The sequence below is a fragment of the Haliotis cracherodii genome, unplaced genomic scaffold, assembly GCF_022045235.1.
Source record: "Haliotis cracherodii isolate W230 unplaced genomic scaffold, xgHalCrac1.p SCAF_11, whole genome shotgun sequence".
Lineage (NCBI taxonomy): Eukaryota > Metazoa > Mollusca > Gastropoda > Lepetellida > Haliotidae > Haliotis > Haliotis cracherodii.
In genome coordinates, this window is record NW_027266266.1 from 2470047 (window position 1) to 2497783 (window position 27737).

At 39.8% G+C, this 27737-nt stretch overlaps 2 protein-coding genes across 3 annotated transcripts; one reads left to right on the plus strand and one right to left on the minus strand.

Moving 5' to 3' along the window:
• Positions 1 to 1001: 1001 nt before the first annotated feature.
• LOC139456091 (voltage-gated hydrogen channel 1-like) lies at positions 1002 to 9363 on the minus strand. 2 transcript variants are annotated; one of them, XM_071237614.1, is made up of 3 exons: positions 9234 to 9363; positions 4935 to 5439; positions 1002 to 3006 (listed from the first exon to the last, which is right to left on the minus strand). In XM_071237614.1, the coding sequence occupies exons 1-3, from the start codon at positions 9237 to 9239 to the stop codon at positions 2696 to 2698; spliced, it is 822 nt and encodes a 273-aa protein (XP_071093715.1). In that variant the 5' UTR covers positions 9240 to 9363; the 3' UTR covers positions 1002 to 2695. The 2 variants fall into 2 exon arrangements, with proteins under 2 accessions (XP_071093715.1, XP_071093714.1); XM_071237613.1 differs by lacking the exon at positions 9234 to 9363 and adding an exon at positions 9016 to 9092.
• A 2328-nt stretch (positions 9364 to 11691) lies between these two features.
• LOC139455225 (PRKR-interacting protein 1 homolog) lies at positions 11692 to 26998 on the plus strand. The gene is made up of 6 exons (XM_071236771.1): positions 11692 to 11786; positions 15786 to 15864; positions 16351 to 16451; positions 19950 to 20035; positions 22219 to 22271; positions 25882 to 26998. Exons 1-6 carry the CDS (start codon positions 11694 to 11696, stop codon positions 25992 to 25994), a joined length of 525 nt encoding a protein of 174 aa, XP_071092872.1. The 5' UTR covers positions 11692 to 11693; the 3' UTR covers positions 25995 to 26998.
• Positions 26999 to 27737: the final 739 nt, after the last annotated feature.

Genomic DNA, 27737 nt, shown 5'->3' on the forward strand with positions numbered 1-27737 from the left:
CGGCCACTAGGTGGCGCAACCAGCTGAAATCAGCAGATACTTTCATATTTTCCCTCAATTGCTCATTAAATTAAGATTTCATTTCAGACTCTGCATGTTAATGAAATCTCCAATTGCTCATGACATTCATTGGGGAAGGGAAGTAACTCTGTTTTTCCGCACCTAACACTTCAAGCTGTGTATAACTCTGGCTTGTTTCATGTGTATTACCTATACTGAACAAAAATAATTAGGGAACATGAATGTATTTGGGGATATTTTTTCATGTTGAAAATATCTCCAAAAATATGACTGATCCCTAACTTTTTTTTATCAGTATATATCACCGTTTGTCGAATGTTCCAGAAGCACTAGTCACTGGTCACTCTGCTGGTGATAAACCCGTAAAGTAAGTAATTAAAACAAGAGGCCTAACGAGGCAGAGCACATGTCTCTTGTACTGTCAGTGATGTATCGTACAACATCCTTTGGCAATACTGTTATCTCATGACAGTGCACAGAAATACAGGAAATCAGTTGTAACAATGACACAATACACAGTTAAAGCAACAACACACCAAAACAAAAAACTATTTCCTATATGTCGTCTATCAAACAGTATCTATTAAACAATCATGCAAATTCTGATTAACATGTTACATGCCATTTGTCACAGATATATAAGAAATGTATCTCGTTATATTAATTATCATCAAAAATAATATGAAAATACACAAACAGATACATATATGGTGTATATTATATTAAATTAACTGACAGTAAGGTATTTCGTGTTGTGAGGTATTAACTTGAGTATTTGTTCTGATACTGAAATTAGGTAGTAAATCCTTGAACAGTGTTCTCCCATAATGATGTTAATGTCAGAGTTAGATATGGCCACTAGTCCACTAATCCAAGACCACTAATCCAGGATCACTAGTCCACTAATCCAAGACCACTTGTATGTTGATCCAAGACTAATCTGCTAATCAGACTAGTGAAAATCTGGAAGGACAGGTGGTTTTCTCCACAAATCTAGTAAACTTACATTCTACAATGAATTTGGAAAATACTCAGTTCTGCTTGGTGTATCAGAGGTTTCAAATCACAATAACCACCTCTGATTGCTTCAGCTTAACAAAAGCTTCACATTACAGTGGCCTTGGACCAGGATGCACTAATTCATAAATCTAGTTACATTACACAAACCACAAGTCCAAAACGAGAGACAGTCCAATAATGGCAACCATTAAGAAATGATAAGCGCTTGCTGAAGTAGACAATGGCATGTTTCAAGGCTGATAAAGTTATATTGTAATGTATACAAACATCTGCACGTCCAGCTGGCCTTCGGTTGAATCTCCTACTTGTTCCTAATATATCAGCATATGTGATTCAGAACTATTGAAATATACCATGTTCTTTTGAAATATACTACTCAAAAGAAGTTAAAGAACACCCAGGTCTTTCATATTACTATAGCTAATCTGCCGTGACACATCAACTATAGTACTAGGAAAGAATCGGGCGTTCTTTAACTGCTTGTGAGTAGTACTTTTCAGAATTAACTGATATATTTGAAAAGAAGAAGGGTGGTAAGGTCAAGCTCCTCACAGCGACAGCCCATCTGTGGAGCTCTCTATACTATTGCTGCCACCAGTCAAAGCTCACCACTGTGATATGTGGCCACAACCATGCTTGGAGTTGAACTCACAGCCAACTGACTGAAGTGACGACTGCCGTGACGCCAAATACGCTTACCCCAGCTGAATTTTCTTCTTTCTTTGTCACTTTGAATTTCTGTTTTTTTTCAACTATCATGTAATTGCTATAGTAAGAATGTAAGGGAGAAGTTGAGGGATTTTCCATTTGTCTTCAATCTCGAACCAATCTGATTAAACAAACAAAAAGGTAACTTCATATGGGAAATATGGTCAATCGTAAACCTTTTCATAGTTCACTATGGTTGCATTACCAAAGACATAAACAAAAGTATAAACGTTACTACATTTGGGGTTAGAGGGTAAATTTCAAGATTCTTGTAATGGCTGCTCCCACACTGGTGAAAGTGATGGTACCGGGAGGCAACTCTTTTTCTCATTTGACTCATGTTTTAGTAACTAATTCATATTTGATCCCGTTTATAGATTGGGTACTGATAATGCCAAAAGACAAACATATCTGAAGTACTAATGAACCACCTCCTCAAACTGCCTCAGATGGGAATGACACTCAAATCAAATGTCAGGGACATTCTAACATTTTTTTTAAAACACTAATTTGTTCCAGAAAATAAAGAAAATAATAATCAGGAAACTCGAAACAGTGAAGTCCATCTGAATGACAAAGAAATCACAACATAGGATCAATGACTGGCCGAACTACCTGGTCTGGGTAATCAGTTCATCATCTTTACCATAATTCTGTTTGACATGGCACCAACTGCTGAATATATCAGCAAAACCTGTTTACTCCAAGCAGACAACTATTCAAGGATTTACGGTAAACTAGAACTTGACATGCAAAAAAAGACACCAACAGACAATTAGTTGTGTAAATGTGGAGATAATAGCAAAATAAAGACTGACTATATATATCAATACCATCATAAAAATTCATCCGTATCCATGGCAACCACAAAAGATGGCCACCTTGGTGCCAAACATGCTGACTGCTATGTACAGTATGTACAAAAGTCCAAAATGACTAAACATCATTATGTTCCAATATCATTGGTTTTGTCCCCGTCCTTATCATGCCTATCACCTTTGGCATCGTCGCTACTTTTGTCGGACGACTGATTGACCTCCGCAACTACATCGATGGTGCTGACAGTTGGAGGTTTCTGCGATTTTTCAATATACTCTATCCCATGCTTCCTCAAAATGCCTTGCAGAAGTTCAATCTCACGTTCTTGAGACGAGCAATATTGCCGATATTTTGCCAGTTCTTGTTCACAGGCAGTGCGAAGACGTCGCTCTCTCTCAAGGCGTTTCTCAGATTGTCTCTTCACAGACATGACTATTCCTGGAAAATAAAATATTATTGAAAAATACAATTCAGATTTAAACCAGCTTTCTTGTTTCAATAATCATGAGAATATGTGACAAAGGTTCTTTTCATGCCAAGTCTTTTTCTGAATCACGATACTCTCTGCCAGAAAGTCAGGCTGTGTATTGATACAGTCTGGTCATGTATATAGTGTCCAGTCGTGCATCAATTCAGTCAGGTCATGCATCGATACAAAGTGATACATAGAGATTATTAGCCGTGTTTCCATATCGTAAATGGGCAGAATGTGTGAAGCCCATCTCTGGTGTCCCCTGCCATATTTCTGGAATATTGCTAAAAGTGGCGTAAAACCAAACTCACTCACTCACTCACTCACTCTTTATGACAACCTTTACTGTACCCAGGATATCGTAAATATCATACATTAGAAAAATTAAAATTGAATTATGTGAGTGAGGGAGTGAGTGAGTTTGGTTCAACTTTGCTTTTAACAGTAATCCTGTTATATCACAGTATGCCAGCTTAATGTCGGAGGAAAGCCCCAAAAGATGCAGGTCTGAGATGTTTACCACTTCGGTGAAACCAACAAGCACAGGTATGGTGCTGACAAACCTTGAGATATAATTGGGGAAGAACCGTCATTTGAACCCACGATCAGAGGATTCTGGCGTGCTCAAGGGGAGAAACTCTGCACAGCGAATTGTGGGACCTTAGAAGACTGGGCCACCCGTGCTGCCTGTATTATGTTAGCATTTGGTGATGCTCAAGACTTAATTTCACAGAATGAAGTAGCTGAGTATGTTTGAACACAATATTTGCATGAACTGCCCTATTTGTTACATAGTGCCAAATGACTTGCAGAATCACAAACCCAACTCACCCATCATGTGTCTAACACCGCTTTTAACAGTATTCCAGTTATATTGTGGCATGTCAGCTTAATCTGGGAGTAAAGCCCGAAGTGATGCAGGTCTCAGACGTTTACCCTTTCTGTGAAACTCACGTGCACGGATATGATGCCAACAAGCTTAGAAACATAATCAGGGCAAACCGGGATTTGAACCCACAATCATAGGTTTCTGGCGTTCCCAGGGGCGCAAATCTCCACAGCAAAACGCTGTACCTAAGACGACTGGGCCACACGTGCACCCTCAGACACATGGAGAGGGCTACATTTTAGTGTATTGAGAATGTAAGTCAACAGTTAATTGAGAAAGAAGTCACTGATGTATGGAACTTGAAGTAGCTTCTGATAGGCGACCTCATTTGTACATTGATCCCAAGTTTATTGGATTGGAACATTGATAACCCTAGCCATTAAACATTTATACCAGGAGGGTTTTATTCATGACTTAAAGTTCCTTTCTATCTCTCCATCATTAGTTAAACGCCACAGTATTCCAGTTATATCAAGGCATGTCAGCTTAATGTGGGAGGAAAGTCCGCAGTGAAGCAGGTCTTAAATATAATGTGAGTGATTGTACTAGTGTCCTGTGATGATTGCTGAATGACGGTATGTATTTTAAGTTGATATATTATTTTAAGTGCCATTTTATGTGACCTAGTGAAGCAGGTCCTTTTGGTGAAGCCCATGAGCACAGGTATATATGGTGCTGACAAACCTAGAAACATACTCAGGGTGCATCTGGGATTCAAACCCAAGACCCCACGTTTCAGGCACACTCAAGGGACACAACTCTGCACAGTGAATTGCAGCACCTCAGAAGACTGGGCCACTTGTGTCCCCAACAGCGGCTGGGACCACTTACCAATTCATCTATTCACGATAATAGACGACACTAAATAGTTAAACGATTTTCATAATTCTGTTCTGATATTTACCATTCAATGTTTCTAATTTACATGAAATTCCCCAAAAGTATCCGAGACATTGATCATATTTTTGGGTACATCTCCTTGAAAGGCTGTGTGTGGCAACTTACCATTCAGTACACGTGTCACTCGCCACAGTCTCAGCACTATAAGAAGTCCGATGCCATTAGCTGCCCCTTCGGCATTGCGGTAGATGATGTCCAGGATAAACGACACAATGACTACCACAGCATCAAACAGCTCCAGCTTGTGTTTAAAGAAATCCAGCCGCATGGCATATAACCGCACTCCGATCTCCACCATGAAAACACTTAAGATGGCCAGACTCATGTAATGCAGGATCTTAGGCGCGATGTGATTTTCATGATCTGGAAGTTCGAAGACGCGGAGATCCAACAAAAGTTCAATGATTACAAGGAAGCAGTCCAGAATGACGAGACAGATGACGCCGATCTGGAACTTGTTGGTGTGCAGCAAATGGTGGATTTTTTCTCGAGTTGTGCGAGGCTCAGACCGAGAAACCTCATCTGAATCTGTAACGGAGCTTCCGCTGTCGTCCTTCTCGATAACCTTCTCAAGGTCATCCTGTAGTTTATGGAAGCCATCCATTTGAACCTAAAACACAAACTGTTGATTCACCCCATGACATAAGACCTTTGATGTATTACTGAAACAAAAAAAAATTGTACCTGAAAATTCTTGAAAAATATAATTAGTCTTCAGACTTGACAACAACAAAAATTTGCCTTCCACAAAAATTACATTGTTGCAAGGTGTTTTTCTTTGAAAGGAAATTCTAGCTCATAGTTTTAAATAAAACAAATCCGGTTTTGTAGCCGTAACGGAAATAAATATATAACCTTGATTAAAAATCCCAGGCCTGACCCAGAAAACCAAATGGTCAGTCTGTAAGCTGACTCTTTCAAAGACAGATACTGACATAACACAATTAAAGAAATTAGACTTTAAAAATCATCATAATTACAAAGCTTTTATTTTTAATTAAAAGATTATATGGACCCCGGCTTTGGCCTACCAAAATCATCAAATTCTTGTCCTCGTGAAAACTTTGAAATTTGGTATGATAATAATTTTTTGTTTCAATGGCTGAAAATTTGCCATTTTTTCTTTAACCTTGCAAGCTTTGGACTTGTAGTATCAATCAAGTACATAATATGGCTTAAATGAGAAAAAGAAATATGTTCAATGTTCAAAAGAGAGCCTTATCATGCATATAAAGACTGTGACCCAAACTGAATTTATCCCGCGTCTGTAATGTCTTCATCTATCTCAAGACGAAGAGAAGAAGCTTGGATAAAAGGACAGTATGTCGACGGTTCAGTGTGTTTTTAAATCATGCATGAAATCATTTTTTTTACGTTGACGTCACATGACTGATTCAATTATCAAACCAAAACAATAGAGCTCCTCACAGTGAAACCAACAACGCAAGGGCTGTGCAGAGTAAGCTTCAGCGTGTGTTTTTCTTATGGATGAATTACAAAATACTGATCATGCTAACTGTCAGCTTCATTACATTAGAAGCCAGTGGTTATCAGAGCCTCAATTACAATAAAAATATGTCTCGGAGTTCTTTGCGGCTAGCCAAGTTCCTCTGTCACATTGTCAAATCTTACTCCATCTTCCCGAGGCAAGGGAGTTAACCGACTACAAAAGTCCACTATCCACCCTTGGATCCCGAACTAGACTGAAATTATGGTGTTATATTTGTTTTGCTGGACTTACAAGTCTGTGCACAGTCCAATCAAAATCTTGTAATCATGGTAATGTACTCAACATCTTGTTTGTAAAATGCCGTTCAGATTTCGGTAAATTGCCGGATTTGCAAAACATTTAACTCAGTTACTCCCTTGCCTTGGAGAAGATCTTACTCAGTCCATTTGGGTATTTTCCATCTGTTTCATTTTGGACAAGTCTACACTTTTAAATAAAGATAATTTTCGTTTAGAAATTATCCTAAAACATGAAAAAACATTTTCCTTTGCATTTTTATCCTGCACTTAAATGGAACGAAACAGTAAATCATGCAGATGGTTACGTTGTGTCTTTGTAACTTGTATCTCTCTGCTGGTTTTTGTGTGTCAGATAACATGGTTTGTACACCAGCCCTAGGAACATGATACATGGTATATATCCTTCAACTGAACCTACAAGACTGAGAACAATTTACTCACTGTACAATGTTGCAAAACAAAAACAAATGATAACTTGTATAATCAGCAATGTCAACAACATCACAGAGTGCAAATGAAACACATGGACACCAATCTTCCTGAGGCAAGGGAGTTAACTGACATATATATAAAAAATATCTGTGGCGTCCAGTTGGCGGAACACGTTTTGAAAATCCTTAGGTCACCGAAATTTTACTCCGTGTTCCAGCCCTGTTCAGCGAGGATGTAGTCCTGCATCATTACTGTGGAATTTATATTTGTTAGGTATTTTTTTATCTAAAAGCCTCGGCAAGTCTAAATCAAACTAATCAAGATTAGTTTGCTTACATCAGAAGAGAAAAAGTCTTTTTAAAGAAAGAAATTATAATTATTTTAAAGACATGATTTTATTGATTAAGTGTTTGTCTTGCAAGGGTGTAGTCCTGTGCCATGACTGTGGAATTTATATTTTCTAGGTATTTATTTTTACTAAATGCCTAGGCAAGTCTCGATCAAACTAACCAAGTCTAGTTTGCTTGATTCCACATATAATAACAGCAGAAGAGGAAAGGTTCTTTTGAAGAAAAAAATAAATAATTCTTCTAAAGACATCTTTTCATGTGGTAGTCTAGCAAGAGTGTAAACTGCACATTTACAGTCAGTTAACTCCCTTGCCTCAGGAAGATGATGGACACTAGGAGCTTGTTGAAAGGAACACTTGATTATCATAATATGTCTGCCCCCAAAATTGTTCTTGCCGCTACCCATGAAGATCCGGGTTAGAATTGGTCTTCAGCAACCCAGGCTGGGCTGAAGAAGCGACTAACTTTACAAATTCCTAACTCCCTACCAGGACAGTTGAAAAAGTTCTGAGAAACAAGTATATTCTTGAACTGGCCTTAATCCAATCAATACTATGTTGAGAAGTATAATTACTGATTCGGCTAATTCATAGCTGGAATATTGCTGAGTGCAGCGTTAAACAACAAACAAACAAACAGTCTGGCATGATATACTTGTGTTGTTATCAACAATGTGACTTAACCAATAATTCACCCCTAGGGAAAGTCACAATCAGCAATATTCCAGTAGATTGCATGACAAGCTATAAATTATCGCATCGCAGGCAGAAAAGCCAGCAGTTATAGCATATATTCAACATCCTTTGTAGTCTATTGGTGTTGGTTACAGTGACACAATCAGGCAAGTCAGGGTGTGGCCATCCGATCCCCCTCTCACCCAACTCAGAAGTGTATGAGGTACTGTGGGAATCACTATTTAATGTTTCATCTAAATCTGTATGTAATTAGTTATCAAGAAAATTCTGTAAAAGATATATTAACAAAACAAATTTAAACCTGCAAGACCAACATTAGAGTCAAGTATTATCAAAGTAAACAAATTTGAAAAGAAAATGTTTCAACAATATGTATTTTCTTAAACCTACATTGTGACACATACATTTGTCAGGTTTAAGGAATGATTGATGACTAAGCTGTGTTTAACAGACTTTCTTTTCTTAAATTACATTGTCGACTGATTTCTCAAGCTATAGTTTTCTCACTGGCTATATAATAAAAGAAATATAAACAATTATTACATTCATTGTATAAACCTTTCATATAGAGGCAATGCATTATAATTCATTATATTTGTCATATAGATACAAGCAAAAAAACCTATAAATACATTTTAATCAATATAAGTGATCTAAATTTGTAATAGATCTAACGCTTTCTTTTCATAGTTTTGACTGTTCCGCAATGACAGTATTCAAATATGTGATAACTGACACAAGTGATTTTGTATCAAAAGAAAAACATCTTATAACAGGTTCTACTTAATCATAAGACCAAGAGGTCACAAGCTTTGTTCCCAAACAACTCTTTCAAATGTTCACGCATGAGCGAGTGAGACAACAATATCCTACCCAAACGCTACAATCACCAAATTCATTCTTTGTTTGCAAATTTCAGCCACCGGCGATCGATCGAAATCAGAAGAACGTGTCAAATACCTTGCCACTTTGTTCTTTTTCATCCATCGCAAAATTTTAAACCACAAGCTGGTCGAGAAATACGACCATCAGCAACCACCAAACCATGACGGGAGACACCCACTTTCGCTCAGTACGCATGGCAAAGATTGACAGCGAACTCGAGACGGCATGGCGTTTTCAGAGGGGATGTGTTGATTGATTAGGGTATAAAGAGACATAAGTAAACAACTGCGTACCTTCATGTTGTTTGGTGGGACAGTAAGGTGTCAGTTGACCACAGCACGTGCTCAGCACGCGGGGAGACCTCACTGTGGGGGTAGTAAAGAAGTGTTTTGTGCGCGGAGCGTGCAGCACATGCGACACTCAGTGTTATTGTTTACCTTTTTTGTGTGCTTGACCTCGCACATTTTTGTGAGATTTTGCAAATATTTGTTATTTTCGTAAATAAAACTCTTGCAGGCTGTTGCCAAGCGATTTTACAGGTTTTCAGCCTGATATTGATGAAATAATTAATTTGTTGGGTTTCCCGATTAGAAAAGGGAGATAAGTTAAACAAAGTATGGCGCGAGATATGAATCGCAGAATAGCGTAGTTCAAGTTATCATCCAAAACTGGTATTCAGAGAAGATATCGCTTTTTGAGATAAAGGATTTTTATCTCCTTGAATATATCCCTGCATCACAATCCTTTGCAGACCTTTGTGACGTCATCGATACCATGACGTCGCAATCAAATGACATCACTAATCGCTCGGCTACTGAAGCTGATTAGTGGTACTTTTTACACGACACTGCTAATTACTGTTTACAAACTGAAACTGTTGAAAGAATGATGTTGGGTAGTATATAGAATCTCACCCGTGAGTCTTTTGATATCAAATATTTCAATACTCGTCGATAGTAGTTTAAACCTCCTCGGCAATACCCGGCACTTTAAACTTTTATTTGAGATTTCTCTATTGATCATCAAAAACTGGCTTCAATGGGAGATATCGCTCAGGCGAAATTAAGCGATATCTCCTATGACGTATTGCTCAATGCTTTGAAGACCATTGTGGCGTCATCATTACCATGACGTCACAATCAAATGACATCACTAATCTTGGCCACGAAGCTCCTGAAAGAATACAAAAATACTAGTACATTAATTAATTCGGTAAACAATTTGTTGTCCATAAATTAGTCAATTAATTGGTATTTTTGTTGAAGACATACTAATCATTCTAACTGTCAGTTGAAGTGCACACCACCCCTCTCCAAAACATCGCTCATTTCCACTTTCCTAAACGCTGTATCATTGCTTAACTAATAGTACATGATTGCAAGTATCTACATTTCTGGACAAAAGAAAATGTACATTTGAACATTGAATTTGGCCAAACAATTACAAACGTTATCAAAACGTTACTAGGCTGAAAACAGTCGCTGAAATACTGCAAACTTTGGTACAAAACACAACTTTGATACCCCTTTCAAATGAATCACCACCGAAAAAACATTTCTTGATGGTTTATTTTTAGCCACCATTAAACATGGGTGAATATACTTTCTATTGCCCGGCGGTTTATATTGCCGGTATATACTTACACGAGGCGAAATCCGGTCACATGGGCTATGAAGCCATATCGTAGAGTCGGAGATAATGTACTTTAGACCATCTGTATGCTTGTGTAGACCATCTATATGCTTGTGTAGATCATCTTTACGTTTGTGTCTGTTTCTCAACACCTGTCTGAACACCGATTCATATTTACCGCCATGATCTGACATGTTGTCATGCCCACCCATTCGTCCAGTGGCATATATTATCCCGTTCTGGACTGACTGGTTTCAATGGGTGACCATGAACTAGGTTTTCCTCCGTGATTGGGATCTTGGTTGCACATTGACCTTGACCTTGACGGATGTGACTGATGTGACGTTAGTTCCACCTGACGGAGACCAGGGAAACGAGGACCACATACTCAAAGGCGCTGCATTTGGATGGGCAGAGTTGCGTCCCTTGGGCACGCAAGAAACGTATGAGTGTGGGTTCGAATCCCAGATCGCCTCGATTATGTTTCTAGGTTTTGTAACAACATGCCCGTGCTCTTCGCCAAAGTGGCAAACACACTCACTCACTCACTCAATGTTGAGGATCGAGTTGTCGCAATGGTGTACCCAGTAGAAACTGATCCTTACGTTAACATCAGTGGAACGGGGCACTGCAGCAGACATTTACAAGTTGTTACTTCCCCAGTGTTTACACATGATAACAATGGGACAATTAAAGTAAACCGCTTTCATTAACCGCATTCCTATCTTAGGCTAAGGGTGCGTTAGTAATCGAAAAGCAAGACTGCGCCCGATATACGGTACTGCTCCTGTTGATAGACATGCATCGTGAACTATCTGCATTTGTGTATTACCCGTTTTCTCAAATCGCCAGTCTATATAATATTGTTCGAAATCCCCATCGATAAAAGGCTTCCACAGAATGAATAATTATATTTCTTTAAAAAGACAAATTCCAAGAAAATAAAAGATTGCATGGACTAATTATTAGTACAGACAGAGATCATATACCGGTATATGGTCTCTGGTACAGAGTCTAGACTACAGAGAACAATGCGAACCAATACTGATCCAAAATTCTTTAGTGGTCTCAATATGACAATGAGTTGTCCCCTCCTGGCCACAAGAGGGCTTAGTTGCAAGATGGCGTCCAAAAATGAGGATAAGGCTGTTGTCATCGCAAAAACGCCGTCAGAACTTCAAAGAATGAGACTAGATAAACTAATGAAAAATCCAGTGAGTAGACAATGAATATGTGTTGATTTTGAACAAACTATCTACTTTGAAAACACTTCATGAATCAAGCACTAAAAAATAATATGGCCGGACTTCTATGATTCAGATTTCGCGCACAACATTGCGAAAACGTAGTCAAAGTGCTGTTTCGTAACCTTTAAAATAAAACAAAAATAACTCTATCAGTTAACACAAATTCACAAGTTCCTCATTGATATAAACTGAGGATTAGTTAGCTCTGATCACTTGTTTTAGCAAATCAATCATTCAAAATTCAAATTCTATCAACATGATTAGCATGATTAACACAATATCACAAATCTTTTAAAATCACGAGGTGTTTTCAGTGTGTTCATTAGCATGATAAGTCGTGTCAGTTATTGCCCTGAGCTATGTTGATGGAATAATTGCTGACTGTGGCATTAGACAAGAGAGCAATGAGAATTGCTTGGGGTAACTGTTGCCAGTAGACATGATATAGACAGTCCTACTCTTAATATTTTTCATTTCACTATTTAAAAGGACAGTACGTTGACAGTTCTGTGTGTTTTTAATCACATGCATGAAATAATTTCCGAGTTTGACGTCACATCTTCAGTTCATTCTGAAACCACCAACATAATAGAGCTCCACACAGCGAAGACACCAAAGCAAGTGCTGCACAGAGTAAACTGTCTTCAATCATGTTTTATTATTAAAGGGGCACTGATCTAACGCAATTCCCCGGACTGGTTGTTGCCTTTGTTATTGTTTTTTCCCCTGTGAGTACCCGGATGATACGCAACGCAACTGAGCGTGACCAGAGACTTGGCTACCGTCTGCAAGGACAACTGAATAAACTTGGAGGCTGGAGGCAATATTTGTTTTACGCATTTTTGCATAAACACTGATTGGTTAACTGTGATCTATAAAGATTTCGACAAAGGGCGCATGTTAATTAATTTCTTCAGCCTAAACAAACAAAAAGAACAGCGGAGCTCATCGGATGTCGTCATTTGGAAATACCTCTGATGGTTATAGTTTAATACTAAAAAAAGTATCCATGCAGTGAAAGCATTTTCGGATTTCGGCTTGCGTCGATAATACGATTACTACTCCCTTGTTGTCATCCACGTTTTCTCGTATAACCCCTACGCTTGTGTATTTGTCGTCATTCACTTGATGCTCAGTTAATGAATTTATTACAGGTACAATTAGTGGTAGTACGACTTAGATTACCTGACAAAGGTTCCCATTCGGCATTTATTGTGTCTGGGGTAATTATTCAATCTAAATCCAGGTTTGAAGTGAGGTGAAAAGTGTGTTATGTAATATGCATGTGGCAGCCCAGCAAGAGATGAATGATCAGTTGATTTACTTTTTTTTGTAAATCAACGGATCGTTCCTAGTCATCAAAGGATTAACAGAAAATACTTTGATTGATTAATCACTGTTATCTTGCACAGTGGATATGTCAAGAGTGAGTGTTTACATGTCTAGGTTTACTAAAACAAAGGAAATACACTCATATCATGGCGTGAAGTGCTGATGTAAAAACAACATACTTTGTTAACCGATAATACGTTGATTGATTGATCATTGTTATTTACCACTCAATGAATTTTTTAGGAACCGTGGACGTTATGAAAATAGTTGTCATGTGGGCTTTCTCAGCCGACCATTGAGATTTGACACCTATGTAAAACACCTGAAACAATCCAAGTGATCAGTTAAGAAACGAACACGGGTTATAATATCCCTAAACGATATATATCTTTTTAAATATTTGATTGTTACCGAGACACGTGACATCGAATAAGTTTCTTTGTACAGCTGCAGACGAGTGGGATATTGTTCCTTTGTGTGGATATTCACGGATACATTCCTCGAACAAGGAAGCTGCCTAAAATTGATACATATAAATTTGGTAGGTTGTAATTATGATATTTGCATTTTATTTTCCTTCATTTGAACCGATTCGTTCTTGTTTCTCTACGTCTTGGTTGGGAAATTCTTCAATGAGCGATATACGTTGTTTTCACAGGTCTTTTCCTTTGTAAGCATGTATATATTACCGTCAATTTGTAAAATGTGATTCTCTCAGGCAATTTATAAAATGTGTAAATAATTCAGTCATTTGGACTAAAAAATCTGTCCAGATTGATTAAGACGATCAAAAGGGCCTACAAACATGACAACAGATTATTATGTAGGATTAGAAGCCAAACAACATAGAAATGTACTTTTCAACGTAAAATTTTCAGTCTCTTGGTGATGACATTAAACATCAAAATGTTTGGAATTCGTTATCATAATAATACAGATGGAAATGTTTTTCAGTCACTTTGTAAAATAACTGAATATTTAGACGTTTAATAAATTTGTTACACATTTGACAGTAAAAAAATATACACACTATAAAAAAAGCAATGCTCAGGTGAAATATTTACTTTGTGTTGCAAGTCAAAATAGTGTAAACGAAAATCGCAAAATTACCAAGCAAGTGACTTATCAAAACTTCGTCACCATTACCGATGCTACCCACAAAGATACCTACATTTCCTTATTATCTCGAAAACTGTATTTCATTTTGTTGATCAATGTGACCATACGCCCTTATTACTACCCATAAAAGTGACTAATGCGCTTACGAATGGCGCAGCAGAGGTCGCGAACTAGTCTAGATTTCTGCTATACATCCGGGTACTCACTGGGGAAAAACAATAACAAAGGCAACAACCAGTCCCGGGGAATTGCGTTAGATCAGTGCCCCTTTAAGTGAAATTGAAGAGAAAGCTTGTGTTTTTTCTTTACGGATGAGTGACAAAGTACTACTTGCTAGCTTAACTAGATTACAAGCCAGTGTTTATCATGTTTATTGAAGCATAGATTAGAATATACATATGCCTTGATTGTATGAAGCTAATCACTCTCCTAACCAGGGTTCCTTGCGGCTAGCCTGGTACCTGTCACACATCTCACTTTGGGATAACAGTCTGTTAGTGAAGTACAGATTCTCGTACTTTTATTAAAATCAGATCTTAGTTCTCGCAACCGCTAAACAAAGACTTGAGGAAATCCAATTAGGGGTCATGTAAGAATGACCTTTCATCCGACCAATCAGAGCATCGCTTACCAGTCCATGAAAGTGACATTCGGAATGTGATTTCATGCAACCTCGAAAACTTTAACACAGGGTATTCCAAACGATAGTTACGGGCTTAACGACTGCATCCATACAATCTAGACCAGAATGTTCTTTTGTACAGGTTTCAATTTTTTTTATCCAGAATGGGTCAAAATATGTTTCGAAGCGTAGTCGCCAATTTGAAATTAGTGCCGTAAAGCAAGAGAAAGCTGCCTTCTGATTGGCTAATGTCGACTATTTGTCAGTCATTTCATTGGTCGGTCAAAGTTCGCGCAAGGTCGGTCTGACGTGACCCGTAATGGGATGTCCTCAGATCTTTGTTTAGCGGTAGCGAGAACTAAGACCTGATTTTAATGAGATTGTGAAATGTATAAACTTTCATTAGGAAATATCATAAAATGTCAAAAACTATTTCCATTTGCGTATCTATCCTCCACTTGCTGTCATCAAAAACCTCACAGAAAGCAAGGTCACGGTCACTTTCATGTGTAAAGCTCTATCATCATGCACCTCACTGTCACAGTTGTAGTAGTGTATCTTTATGATTCTGCAAAACAATATGTACAGTGCATCAAAAGACTTGCATTAGGCCAGTCTGTTCTTATTTCTGAATAAGTGTGTTTGTTTACAAGCAAGAGAAATGTCTGACCACATAATAATCCTACACCAACGCTGTAGTCAATGGGACAGAAACTTCTCACACGGAATAAGGCGAGCAGGGTCAAGTAACTTCAGGGGTTATTGGCTGTTGTTTACAAACAATGCTACAGAATGGATGACATACTGGCCCTTTATACAGTGTTATAGGTATTGAGAACCAATTACTCTGTTATGTATATCAAACCAGTTAATCATTACCCTTTTATTTTTAGACGAAAGAAGTCATCATCCCTGATAAATCTAAGGACTGGAATCCTCGCGGCCCACAAGAATTCATCAGAAATGTTTGGGGTAAGCATGGAATCAACACTTATATCATGTAGATTACCCCATGGTGATTACTGTGTTAGCAGAATCATGTGGACGTTAAAGAGTTCTGTATTGTATGAGAGCTTTGTTTCAAACATTGCAAGTGTCTAGCATTGATAATCAAGAGTTCTTTCACTCTTCATCAACATGGAGCCTGACTCATCCTGTCAGCTGCTGTTGTCTGTATATTCAGGGTTAGAATAGGTCTGCAATATCCTATGCTGGTTGTCAGCGTCGACCAAATAGATCAGGTGGTCAGGCTTGGTGACTGGTTGATTGGATATCTTGGTATCCCAGTGGTGTAATCACTGCTCATAATGTCAGTTACTGGATTGTCTGGTCCAGCCTTAATGATTTACCTGACACTGTCATATATATGGAATATTGTTGAGTGCAGCTTTATATAACAAACACATACACAGGGTTACTTCTTGTCAGACTGGTACCGGACATGTTTGTTGTACCCAGGTTCCAGTGCAGGAGCAGGTAGCGGTGACTTCCATGTCTACCGTGGTGTGAGGAGAAGGGAGTACGCCAGACAGAAGTTTATCACAGAAAAGGCTAAGAAGGTATATATTCCTTGCTTCCCATTGTCTACAGGTCAAGTCAAACATCTTTATGAACACAACTCCTATTTCAAAAGAGAATTTGAAAGGCATAATAAATAAATTACACCCAGAAACACCAATCCATGAATAACATGATACATGTGCAAGGGGCGATTGGGTAGCCTAGTGGTTAAAGCGTTTCTTGTCATGCCAAAGACCCAGGTTCGATTCCCCACATGGGTACAATGTGTGAAACCCATTGCTGTTGTCTCCAGCTGTGATATGATAAAAGTGTTGTAAAACAATACTACTCACAGATACATGTACTCATGCCTGAACCTACAGTATGTTTATTGGTCTGGAACATCGAGAGATTACTACAGTCAAGTCTCGTTAATATGACACTTGTTATACCGACAGTCAGCTTTATCCGACACAAATGATGGGAACCGATAAAATCAGTGCGATTTAGACCCGTTAATATGATAGTCTCGCATTCCGACTCCAACGCACCTAGTTTGCAACGAATTACCGATCAGTCTCGATAATCCAACACAGTGATCAGTGTACTCCAGTGTACGAACGTTGATACTACTTAATTTTGTTTATCCGACAAACTCGTTAATCCGACATAATCACATGCAACCCACCATGTCGGATTAACGGAACTTGACAGTATGTGTGTTCACTTGCAAATGGTTGAGAGAACGAGAACTATCAGGAATGGTCAACATGGTCAGTGGTTACCATGGTTACAACTGGTGTGGGTGTTTCAGGGTGATAACTTGCACAAATGTTGGTGGAATTGGAGCAAATCGGAGTTGAAGGAGTTTGAATGTCATGATACCATCATTATAAATGATGGGGATGTATTTTGGAAGTATGGATCGATGCAAACCTAATTCAAATAATGGTCAGATTATGTAGTGACACAGGTCAACATGATGAAGATTGACATGCACCAAGACGGGGGACTAAACTATGAAGCTTCTAGATGTTAACCTCTCGGTGTGTTTATGGAGTGAGATCTAAATAAATGTCAGACAAGTTCAGTGATCAGTTGACCTTTCATGGACCGAATGTTGAAACTAGCAATGTCCCCTTCCAGATTAGTTGTATCGCAGTCATTAAAAAAATGTTTATATCTACCACTTTTTTAAACATATGTATTTGCAGCGCTAGAAACTTAACAGTTTTAGTCCACTGGTCATTATAATGATAACATATATAGCAAAACCCTTAATGAGGGCAAATTTCTGCTTGTCCTTATGATACCTTAACAACTGGGCAGTTTGGCAAGGACTACAGGACTAGTGCCAATTTCGTACGCTGGCATTTGTCATTTTATGTTTTTGGATAAACTGATAGACTATCACCAGTGACTAAATTGATGGTATAAATACTGCTGGGGTTCGGGTATGTCCCCATGGTCCCTAGTGTGGTGGCCTTATTGATGGTGACCAGTGAAGATCCGGGGTAGAATAGGTCTTCAGCAACCCATGCTTGCCTTAAATGGTGCTCATGATGTCAATCACTGGATTGTCTGGTCCAGACTTGATTATTTACGGACCGATGTCATATAGCTGGAGTATTGCTGAGGAAAATGTTAAACAACAAACAAACAAACTGGTGGTTGCTGTTGATCCTAACCCCGTTTTTATATTGTTTACTCTTTTAATGTTCCTAAACTAGTTTTAAAAATAAGAATGTGTTATATTGCTTGTCATTGTACTGTCCTTCCATGTCAGGTTTATATAGAATACTAAACGAGCTCCTGTGTAATACCAATTTTATGAAACGAGTGAATAGTTCTGGTATCTGACGAGCGAAAGCGAGTCAGATACCATAACTATTCACGAGTTAATGAGTTATAACGATTTATAACGTTTTTAGAATTATACTGTTGAGTGTGAATAGGCTGACACCTACACGATCCCCGGCATAATCCAACTGAGTTTAACACAGTAATACTTTAAATACGTCAAAAGTTGAAACGTATGAATTTAATACCATCCAACGGTCCACCTTTAGAATTCAGGCGTCCGTTCCATAAAATTATCGTAGCGTTAAGGTTATCGCAACTCATATACTTTAACTTAGACCAACGACTGTCGTCGCGCTACCGTATGATCGCCTTGTTCACCTCAAAGTTTACAATCACGTCACAATACCCGATGACGTAATCTGTGGAATTTTGTTGCAAGATCCATCGGCAAAACAATGCCATGTGATGTCAACCTAGCAACAAGGTTGCTGGGGTCATCGAGTGTGCATAAGCTCCTCTCAGTGACCTATCATCTCCACACGCAATGTCGTTGAATAAGCCAAGGGATGTTGAGAGCTTTCAATATTTGTTCGTGAAACGTGTTCCGAGAGTACATAAGCACGCGTTTTGGTATTACACAATGTGTAATACAGCTGTATGTTTATTAAACGGGTGATCTCTTCATGGGCAAGTAATAAATATATTATTACACCCGTGAAGATCCGGGTTAGAATAGGTCTTCAGAAACCCATGCAACCCATGCTTGCCATAAAAGGCGACTGTGCTGTCGTAAGAGGCAAATAACGGGATCGGGTGGTCAGGCTAGCTGACTTAGTGGATGCATATTATTGTATCCCAATTGCATGGATTAATGCTCATGATGTCAGTCACTGGATTGTCTGGTCCAAACTCCATTATTTACAAACCTCCATCATATAGCTGGAAAATTGCTGAATGCGCCATTAAGCATCAAACAAACAAACAAACAAACAGTTATATGTTATTATTATGTATGATATTTAATAGTCACAGTATAGCTAATTGTCAATGTGACGATAATTTTTCCCTCACTCACATTCCTGATAAGTAAGTTTTATTGACGGGTTGGGGCTAAATTCAGCTCATGAACTTGTCATTAGCAATATCAAGGTCAAGGATACATATCACTGTAACAGATCTAATACTAGCCCAGCAGTGAGTGGGTACCCGGTAGGATGAGATGGTAAATCGACGGGTCACTGATCCATTGACCGGGGTAATAATAGTGTAGCGCTATGAGCATCCACTTGGTGAATGGAATCTGGTGCATTATAAATGCACTTATTATTATTATACTGTTTTATCATGTTTATAGGCTGAAAGGGCTTTGGACTCATTTGCAGCAATAGTTTAAGGACCTATTGATAGAACGAACCAATTTCTGATGATTGAACAAGACAGTTTCCAAATGTTATATTGGGTATAACACTTCCCCAGTAGAGTACAAATTGTAGTACTAGAATTCATACTTTACTGAGAAATGTTATGCCAAATAAAATATTTGTTACATTTGACCCCTTTCTAAATGGCATTGTGTGTTCAATGACTGTTACACTATCTGAGCACAGATCCCAAAACGGATGTGTGGTTCATGTTCTGCGGTGTTGCTGTGTGGCATGGTGTGTTCATAGACCATTACACTATCTGAGCACAGATCTAAGAAAGGATGTGTGGTTCGTGTTCCGCGGTGTTAATGTGTGGCATGGTGTGTTCAGGACAAGCAGGACGTGGAGTACGAGAAGAGGGTGGAGGAGAACAAGAAGGCTGCCGATGAGAGGACTGCCAAGAAGAGGGCGAAAAGGTAAGGCGGGATACATATGTGCAGATCAGCCTTGGTGCGGCTGCAGCTGGACGTGGCTTAGTGACAGAGTACCGCCAGTAGAGTGAGCAGATACTCTAGGACTTGCAGGAGACGTGAAATTCAAACAAACACTTCACTATAGTAACTAATAGAACTAAACCTAAAGCCTTACTAGCCTGGCTAAAGATAATATGGTCTTTTAATGTTAAAACAATGGGGAAATTGGTAGATGTGTACTAGCCCACAGGAACTTGTACTCGTCATGGGCTAGCGGTTTAGTGTTAAGTTCTAACCCTGTACCGTTGAAGTCAGTGTCAAACTGCCTCACCGACTTAGCAGGGTTGCTAAACCAGTTTGGCGGGGAACATTTGTAGAGATGAGGTGAAGTGACATGGTGTTCAACGTCACTTTCAAGATTGTTGCACTTACATGTCGACATACATTATGTGAGTGTGTGGCTGCTTGTTCTGGTCTGGACTAGTTCATGGTGTTAGCCCCCTGAGATACCATGCTGCAGGTTAGCATGGATGCCCACTCAGACACAGTCCTTGTCTTCTCCCCTCGATACTGAGCACCAGGCAGGGTAACAACTTCATTCAACATCTTTTGATATAACACGGCCTGGGATCAAACCAGTGACCTTCAGCTCTCTGGGCAGATGCTCTGTCGACTTCACCACGGAGGAGGTATTGATATATCACAGCCTGGAATCAAACCAGCGACCTTCAGCTCTCTGGGCAGACGCTCTGTCGACTTCACCACGGAGGAGGTATTGATATATCACAGCCTGGAATCAAACCAGTGACCTCAGCTCTCTGGGCAGACGCTCTGTCCACTACACCATGGGGAGGTTGAGTTCTGGTACTCCTTGGACTGTTGAGATTCTCAGTCAGTTCATGGAGAGCGGCTGTATTAATGCACTCAAATACAGCAGTATTACTATGAAATTAGATGTAGGTCTCAGGATCATTCTGAGAGGTCAGTAACTGTTGTTATCGAAATAGCAAATTTATGGGTGTTCTCTGTTTTTTTGTGTTTCCTCAGACAGCACTAATATCTGTATTTACTCTCACGGGTAATGGGGTAGGTGTGATCCAATGTCTGTGTAGAGTTGCGTCCCTTTGTCATTCCAGGATTCACTGATAATGAGTTCCAGTTCCAGAATTGACCTGAGCTCCTCCCATATTGAGTTGACACAAGATGACAGCGTTATTATTTTGTTTCATCTGCATCTTCAGCTTTAGGTCAATAGTTGGTAGGAAAATAAAACTCCCGAAATGGCCTTGCTTTAAAATACAACTGAAAAGTTGTTTGTTGTTTAAGATAAGGGGAAGAATTGTCCTTACTATTGTACAACCGGTGTATCTGTGTTGAGAGCTTTTGAGATGGTAAAGCCTGCAGAATTATGGGCCCCAAAAAACAATAGGCAGAGTTACTTCCCTTTTCAAATATCCTTAATGTAGGTCAAAATTGCTTATGAAATAGGAATTTTGCACAAAATTTGAAAGGGTTGGATGATATTTTTAGCAAGACGTCAGTTTAGAACTGTCAGGAGATGAGACACACATTTTCAGCTTTATTTCCAGATAAGCAGACATACACAATTCAATCACTTATTGTCTTATAATTTTGTAACACTATGCAATATTTCAGTATCCCTTTCAAATGTACAGTATATGTGGAATATTTGGTTGATTTTGTCAATCTCATCTTGTGAAGTGACGAAGAGAATATTTTCATGAGTTGTGGCATATTAGCTGTTTAGACCACTGGAGGAGTTAACGCCAGGTAACAACCTCACTGAACTCATAGTACAGTCGACTGTTGTCTAAAACAGCCTTATCTACTTCAGCATCCAATAAGCTCCACTTATCAAGTTCTAGATCAGCCTGTAGGTAACCTCGACTAAGACAAAAAAATTACATGACAGTCCATATTTTCTGGTGTTTTTACAGAAAGCAGCACCGTAGAAAAGGTATATAATTGTGTATAAGCAACAGTTATCAAAAACATTTTAATTTCACTGATGTTTGAACTATCACATATTCTCTGAAAACAAATTTAACTTGTGTATGGTTTTGATAAGCACCCTTTCTTTGTTAATTTTCAAAGTTCCCAGGTGTTTATTGTGGTTTCCTTTATGTCTTGACTCATACTGAGATATACTTATCTGCTTGTTACAGGATGAAGAAGAAAAAACAGAAGACCAAGAAACCAAGGAGGGAGGAGAAGAAAGGTAATTAAGTAAATGTAAATACATGCTTATTGTCCTGGATCATGATGTCAGAACAAGTCAGATATTTGAAGTGTTGCATTTTCATGTTAATGCAAGTAGAATTGAGCTCATTGACCTCTGCTTGAAGGTTTTCATTGACCTCTGTTTGAAGGTTTTCATTGACCTCTGTTTGAAGGGTGTCATTGATCTCTGTTGAAGGATGTCATGACCTGTTTGAAGTGTGTCATGGCTTGTTTGAAAGTTGTCATTGACCTCTGTGTGCAAGGTGTCATTGACCTCTGTGTGAAAGGTGTCATTGACCTCTGTTTGAAGGGTGTCATTGATCTGTATTAGTTTCATGGATCTTGTCCCCCCCCCCCCCCCCAAAACACACACAAAAAAAACCCCCAAAAACATGGATGTTTCATGGTATGGTATCGGCTTCATGTGATCTGGGGTGAGTGGGTAGCCACGTGGTTAACATGTTAACTGGATATGCCCAAGTCTCAGCCAGGCTTGACTCCCCATTTGAGTACAATGTTTAAAACCCATTTCTGGCACACACATACATACTCTTCCAAAACACAAGGGATGGCGGTGTAGCCCAGTGGTAAAAGCCTTCGTTCATCACACCGAAGACCAGGCATTGGTTCCCCACATGGGTACAATGTGTGAAGCCCATTTCTAGTGTCCACTGCCGTTATATTGCTGGAATATTGCTAAAGGCTGCGTAAACCAATACTCATTCCAATACACAATGTATAAGATGAGGGTTCGAATCCCGGTTCGCCCCGATTATGTTTCCAGGTTTGTCAGCATCATACCTGTGCTCTTTGGTTTCACCGAGACCTGCATCACTTCAGGCTTTCCTCCCACATCAAGCTGACACGTCGCGATATAACTGGAATACTGTTAAAAGCGGTGTTAAACCCAACTCACTCACTCACACAATCAACCCTTTCACTCACTCATCCAACAACCCTTTCACTCACTCATCCATCAACCCTTTCACTCACTAACTCATCCAACAACCCTTTCACTCACTCACTCATCCAACAACCCTTTCACTCACTCACTCATCCAACAACCCTATCACTCTCACTCACTCATCCAACAACCCTATCACTCACTCATCCAACAACCCTATCACTCTCACTTACTCAACAACCCTTTCACTCTCACTCACTCATCCAAAACCCTATCACTCTCACTCACTCAACAACCCTTTCACTCTCACTCACTCAACAACCCTTTCACTCTCACTCACTCAACAACCCTTTCACTCTCACTCACTCAACAACCCTTTCACTCACTCATCCAACAACCCTATCACTCTCACTCACTCATCCAACAACCCTATCACTCACTCATCCAACAACCCTATCACTCTCACTTACTCAACAACCCTTTCACTCTCACTCACTCATCCAAAACCCTATCACTCTCACTCACTCAACAACCCTTTCACTCTCACTTTCACTCACTCATCCAACAACCCTATCACTCACTCATCCAACAACCCTTTCACTCACCCATCCAACAACCCTTTCACTCACTCATCCAACAACCCTATCACTCACTCATCCAACAACCCTATCACTCTCACTTACTCAACAACCCTTTCACTCTCACTCACTCATCCAAAACCCTATCACTCTCACTCACTCAACAACCCTTTCACTCTCACTTTCACTCACTCATCCAACAACCATCACTCACTCATCCAACAACCCTTTCACTCACTCATCCAACAACCCTATCACTCACTCATCTAACAACCCTTTCACTCACTCATCCAACAACCCTTTCACTCACTCATCCAACAACCCTTTCACTCACTCATCCAACAACCCTTTCACTCACTCATCCAACAACCCTATCACTCACTCATCCAACAACCCTTTCACTCAATCATCCATCCAACAACCATCACTCACTCATCCAACAACCCTTTCACTCACTCATCCAACAACCCTTTCACTCAATCATCCATCCAACAACCATCACTCACTCATCCAACAACCCTTCCACTCACTCATCCAACAACCCTTCCACTCGCTAACTCATCCAACAACCCTTTCACTCACTCATCCAACAACCCTTTCACTCACTAACTCATCCAACAACCCTTTTACTCACTCATCCAACAACCCTTTCACTTTCTCACTCATCCAACAACCCTTTCACTCACTCATCCAACAACCCTTTCACTTTCTCACTCATCCAACAACCCTTCCACTCACTCATCATTCAACCCTTTCACTCACTAACTCATCCAACAACCCTTTCACTCACTCATCCATCCAACAACCATCACTCACTCATCCAACAACCCTTTCACTCAATCATCCATCCAACAACCATCACTCACTCACTCAACAACCCTTCCACTCACTCATCATTCAACCCTTTCACTTTCTCACTCATCCAACAACCCTTCCACTCACTCATCATTCAACCCTTTCACTCACTAACTCATCCAACAACCCTTTCACTCTCACTCACTCATCCAACAACCCTATCACTCACTCATCCAAAAACCCTATCACTCTCACTCACTCAACAACCCTATCACTCTCACTCACACAACAACCCTTTCACTCTCACTCACTCATCCAACAACCCTATCACTCTCACTCACTCAACAACCCTTTCACTCACTCATCCAACAACCATCACTCACTCATCCAACAACCCTATCACTCACTCATCCATCAACCCTTTCACTCACTCATCCATCAACCCTTTCACTCACTCATCCATCAACCCTTTCACTTTCTCAATCATCCATCAACCCTTTCACTCACTCACTCATCCATCAACCCTTTCACTCACTAACTCATCCATCAACCCTTTCACTCACTCACTCATCCATCAACCCTTTCACTTTCTCAATCATCCATCAACCCTTTCACTCACTCACTCATCCATCAACCCTTTCACTCACTCACTCATCCATCAACCCTTTCACTTTCTCACTCATCCATCAACCCTTTCACTCACTCACTGATCCATCAACCCTTTCACTTTCTCACTCATCCATCAACCCTTTCACTCACTCACTCATCCATCAACCTTTTCACTCACTCACTCATCCATCAACCCTTTCACTCACTCACTCATCCATCAACCCTTTCACACTCATCCATCAACCCTTTCACTCACTCACTCATCCATCAACCCTTTCACTCACTCACTCATCCATCAACCCTTTCACTCACTCACTCATCCATCAACCCTTTCACTCACTCACTCATCCATCAACCCTTTCACTTTCTCACTCATCCATCAACCCTTTCACTCACTCACTCATCCATCAACCCTTTCACTCACTCACTCATCCATCAACCCTTTCACTCACTCACTCATCCATCAACCCTTTCACTCACTCACTCATCCGTCAACCCTTTCACTCACTCATCCAACAACCCTATCACTTACTCATCCAACAACCCTATCACTTACTCATCCAACAACCCTATCACTCTCACTCACTCAACAACCCTATCACTCTCACTCACTCAACAACCCTTTCACTCACTCATCCAACAACCCTTTCACTCACTCATCCAACAACCCTTTCACTCACTCATCCATCCAACAACCCTATCACTTACTGTTCTTGTTTCAGCCGAGTCTGAAGAATCTGAGGAGGAGAGTGATGAAGAGCAGGATGAAGACAAGAACGGACAGGCCGAGGTCAGGGAGGAGAAAGGAGACAATGATGAAGATGTAAAGAGGTGACAGGGAACACCTTGTGTGGAGGCCAGCTACAGAAGAAAATGCAATAAAGACAGGAGAATCTCATCCTTGAGGGTCATATTCACCTCTGACCATATGTTTATATGTTCTGACAAATATACCATGTTGAGGTGAAGTTGACCCTATCTATGTAAGGATGATAGAATACATGAAAACAAATGTCTCTCCCTTCTTAACTGTCAGACGGAGTGAGAACAACAGGCTTCACAGAACATGAGCAAAGATCCCTGAGAAGTTTTGGAGAAAAGCAGGATAATGCACTTGCACTGTGGAATCCTGTAACAGTTATCAGTATTCCCACTTTTACTCTGACCCTTGAAGATTTGGGGTAGAGCAGGGCTTCAGCAACCCATGCTTGCCCCAAATGGCCACTATGCTTGTTGTAAGAGGCAACTAATGGGATCCGGTGGTCAGGTTTGCTGCCTTGATTGATGCATGTCATCGTATCCCAATTTTGTGGATTGATGCTCATAATGTCAATCACTGGATTATCTGGTTCAGTTGATTATTTACAGACCGCTGTCATATAGCTGGAAAATTGCTGAGTGCGGTGTTAAAAAACAAACAATCAATCAGTCAATACTTTTTACTCTGAGGTGAGGGGTCAAGCCTGGCTCAGTTCTGTAAGGCCCCAATTCCTTACAGAGTTGCATCCCTTTGGTGTGCTATGATCCATGATAACAGCTTCAATCCCAGATTCACCTTGGCAATGATCCTTGATTTCTCATCATCGTATCTCTGCACAGTGACTTCACCAAAGTGGCAAACCTCAAGGTCCAGCATCACTTTGGGAGTTGGTCACATGCCAGAATGTGGCAGAATAGTGAAACCTGCTTACAATGAGCTCATCATGTTTTTTTAAATAAACATTTACATTTTCTATTGTAGTGATTCACATTCATTTGTAGCCTTGCTGCATACATCACATTGTTCAGGTAGTCATTGTAAATACCATAACTTATTCAATAAACTGCCAAAAATCACAAGATGGGTGTTGTTGCTTTGTTATTGTACAATGCAGGGGTGTATATAGCTTGTATTTAACCACCTACAGTCTTTGGTTAAACAGCTCATTTCGCCTAAGGCAAGCACAATGTCCATTTCAGATGTCCCCTTCATGTAGTAAAACCCTGCTAACTCACTTCTACCCCCCAGATAACCATTATTACATGATTAACTTAAAAGTAAGTAGATAAATGCACAGCTGATAGCCATGTGCAGAGAAACTAGGCCGCTGACTGCTACTGTAACTACTGTTTACATAGTCTGAATCCACTGTCATCACATGTCCATTACTGGTAGCCATGATCAGGTACAGGGCGGTCAACAATATTCCATGCAGCTATATGACGGCGGTCTGTAAATAATCGATTCTGGACCAGACAATCCCTTGATTGATATCACGGGCATCGATCTATGCAACTGGGATATGATGACGTGCATCAACCAAGTCAGCGAGCCTGACTACCCATCCCGTTAGTGACCTCTTTATACGACAGACGTCACCTTTTACGCCAAGCATGGGTTGCTGAATACCTATTCTACCCCGGACCTTCACGGGTTCACTCACTTACTATTCTCTTACCGCAAGACCCAACACAGATATTCTCAAACCACAATACTAATCGATGAATGAAGGATAAATAGCTGTAGGAATGGGAAAAAATTGATATTATAGTCCTTTGCAAGAATGGCAGTTCCGGACAAACACGAGACTCTATTTTC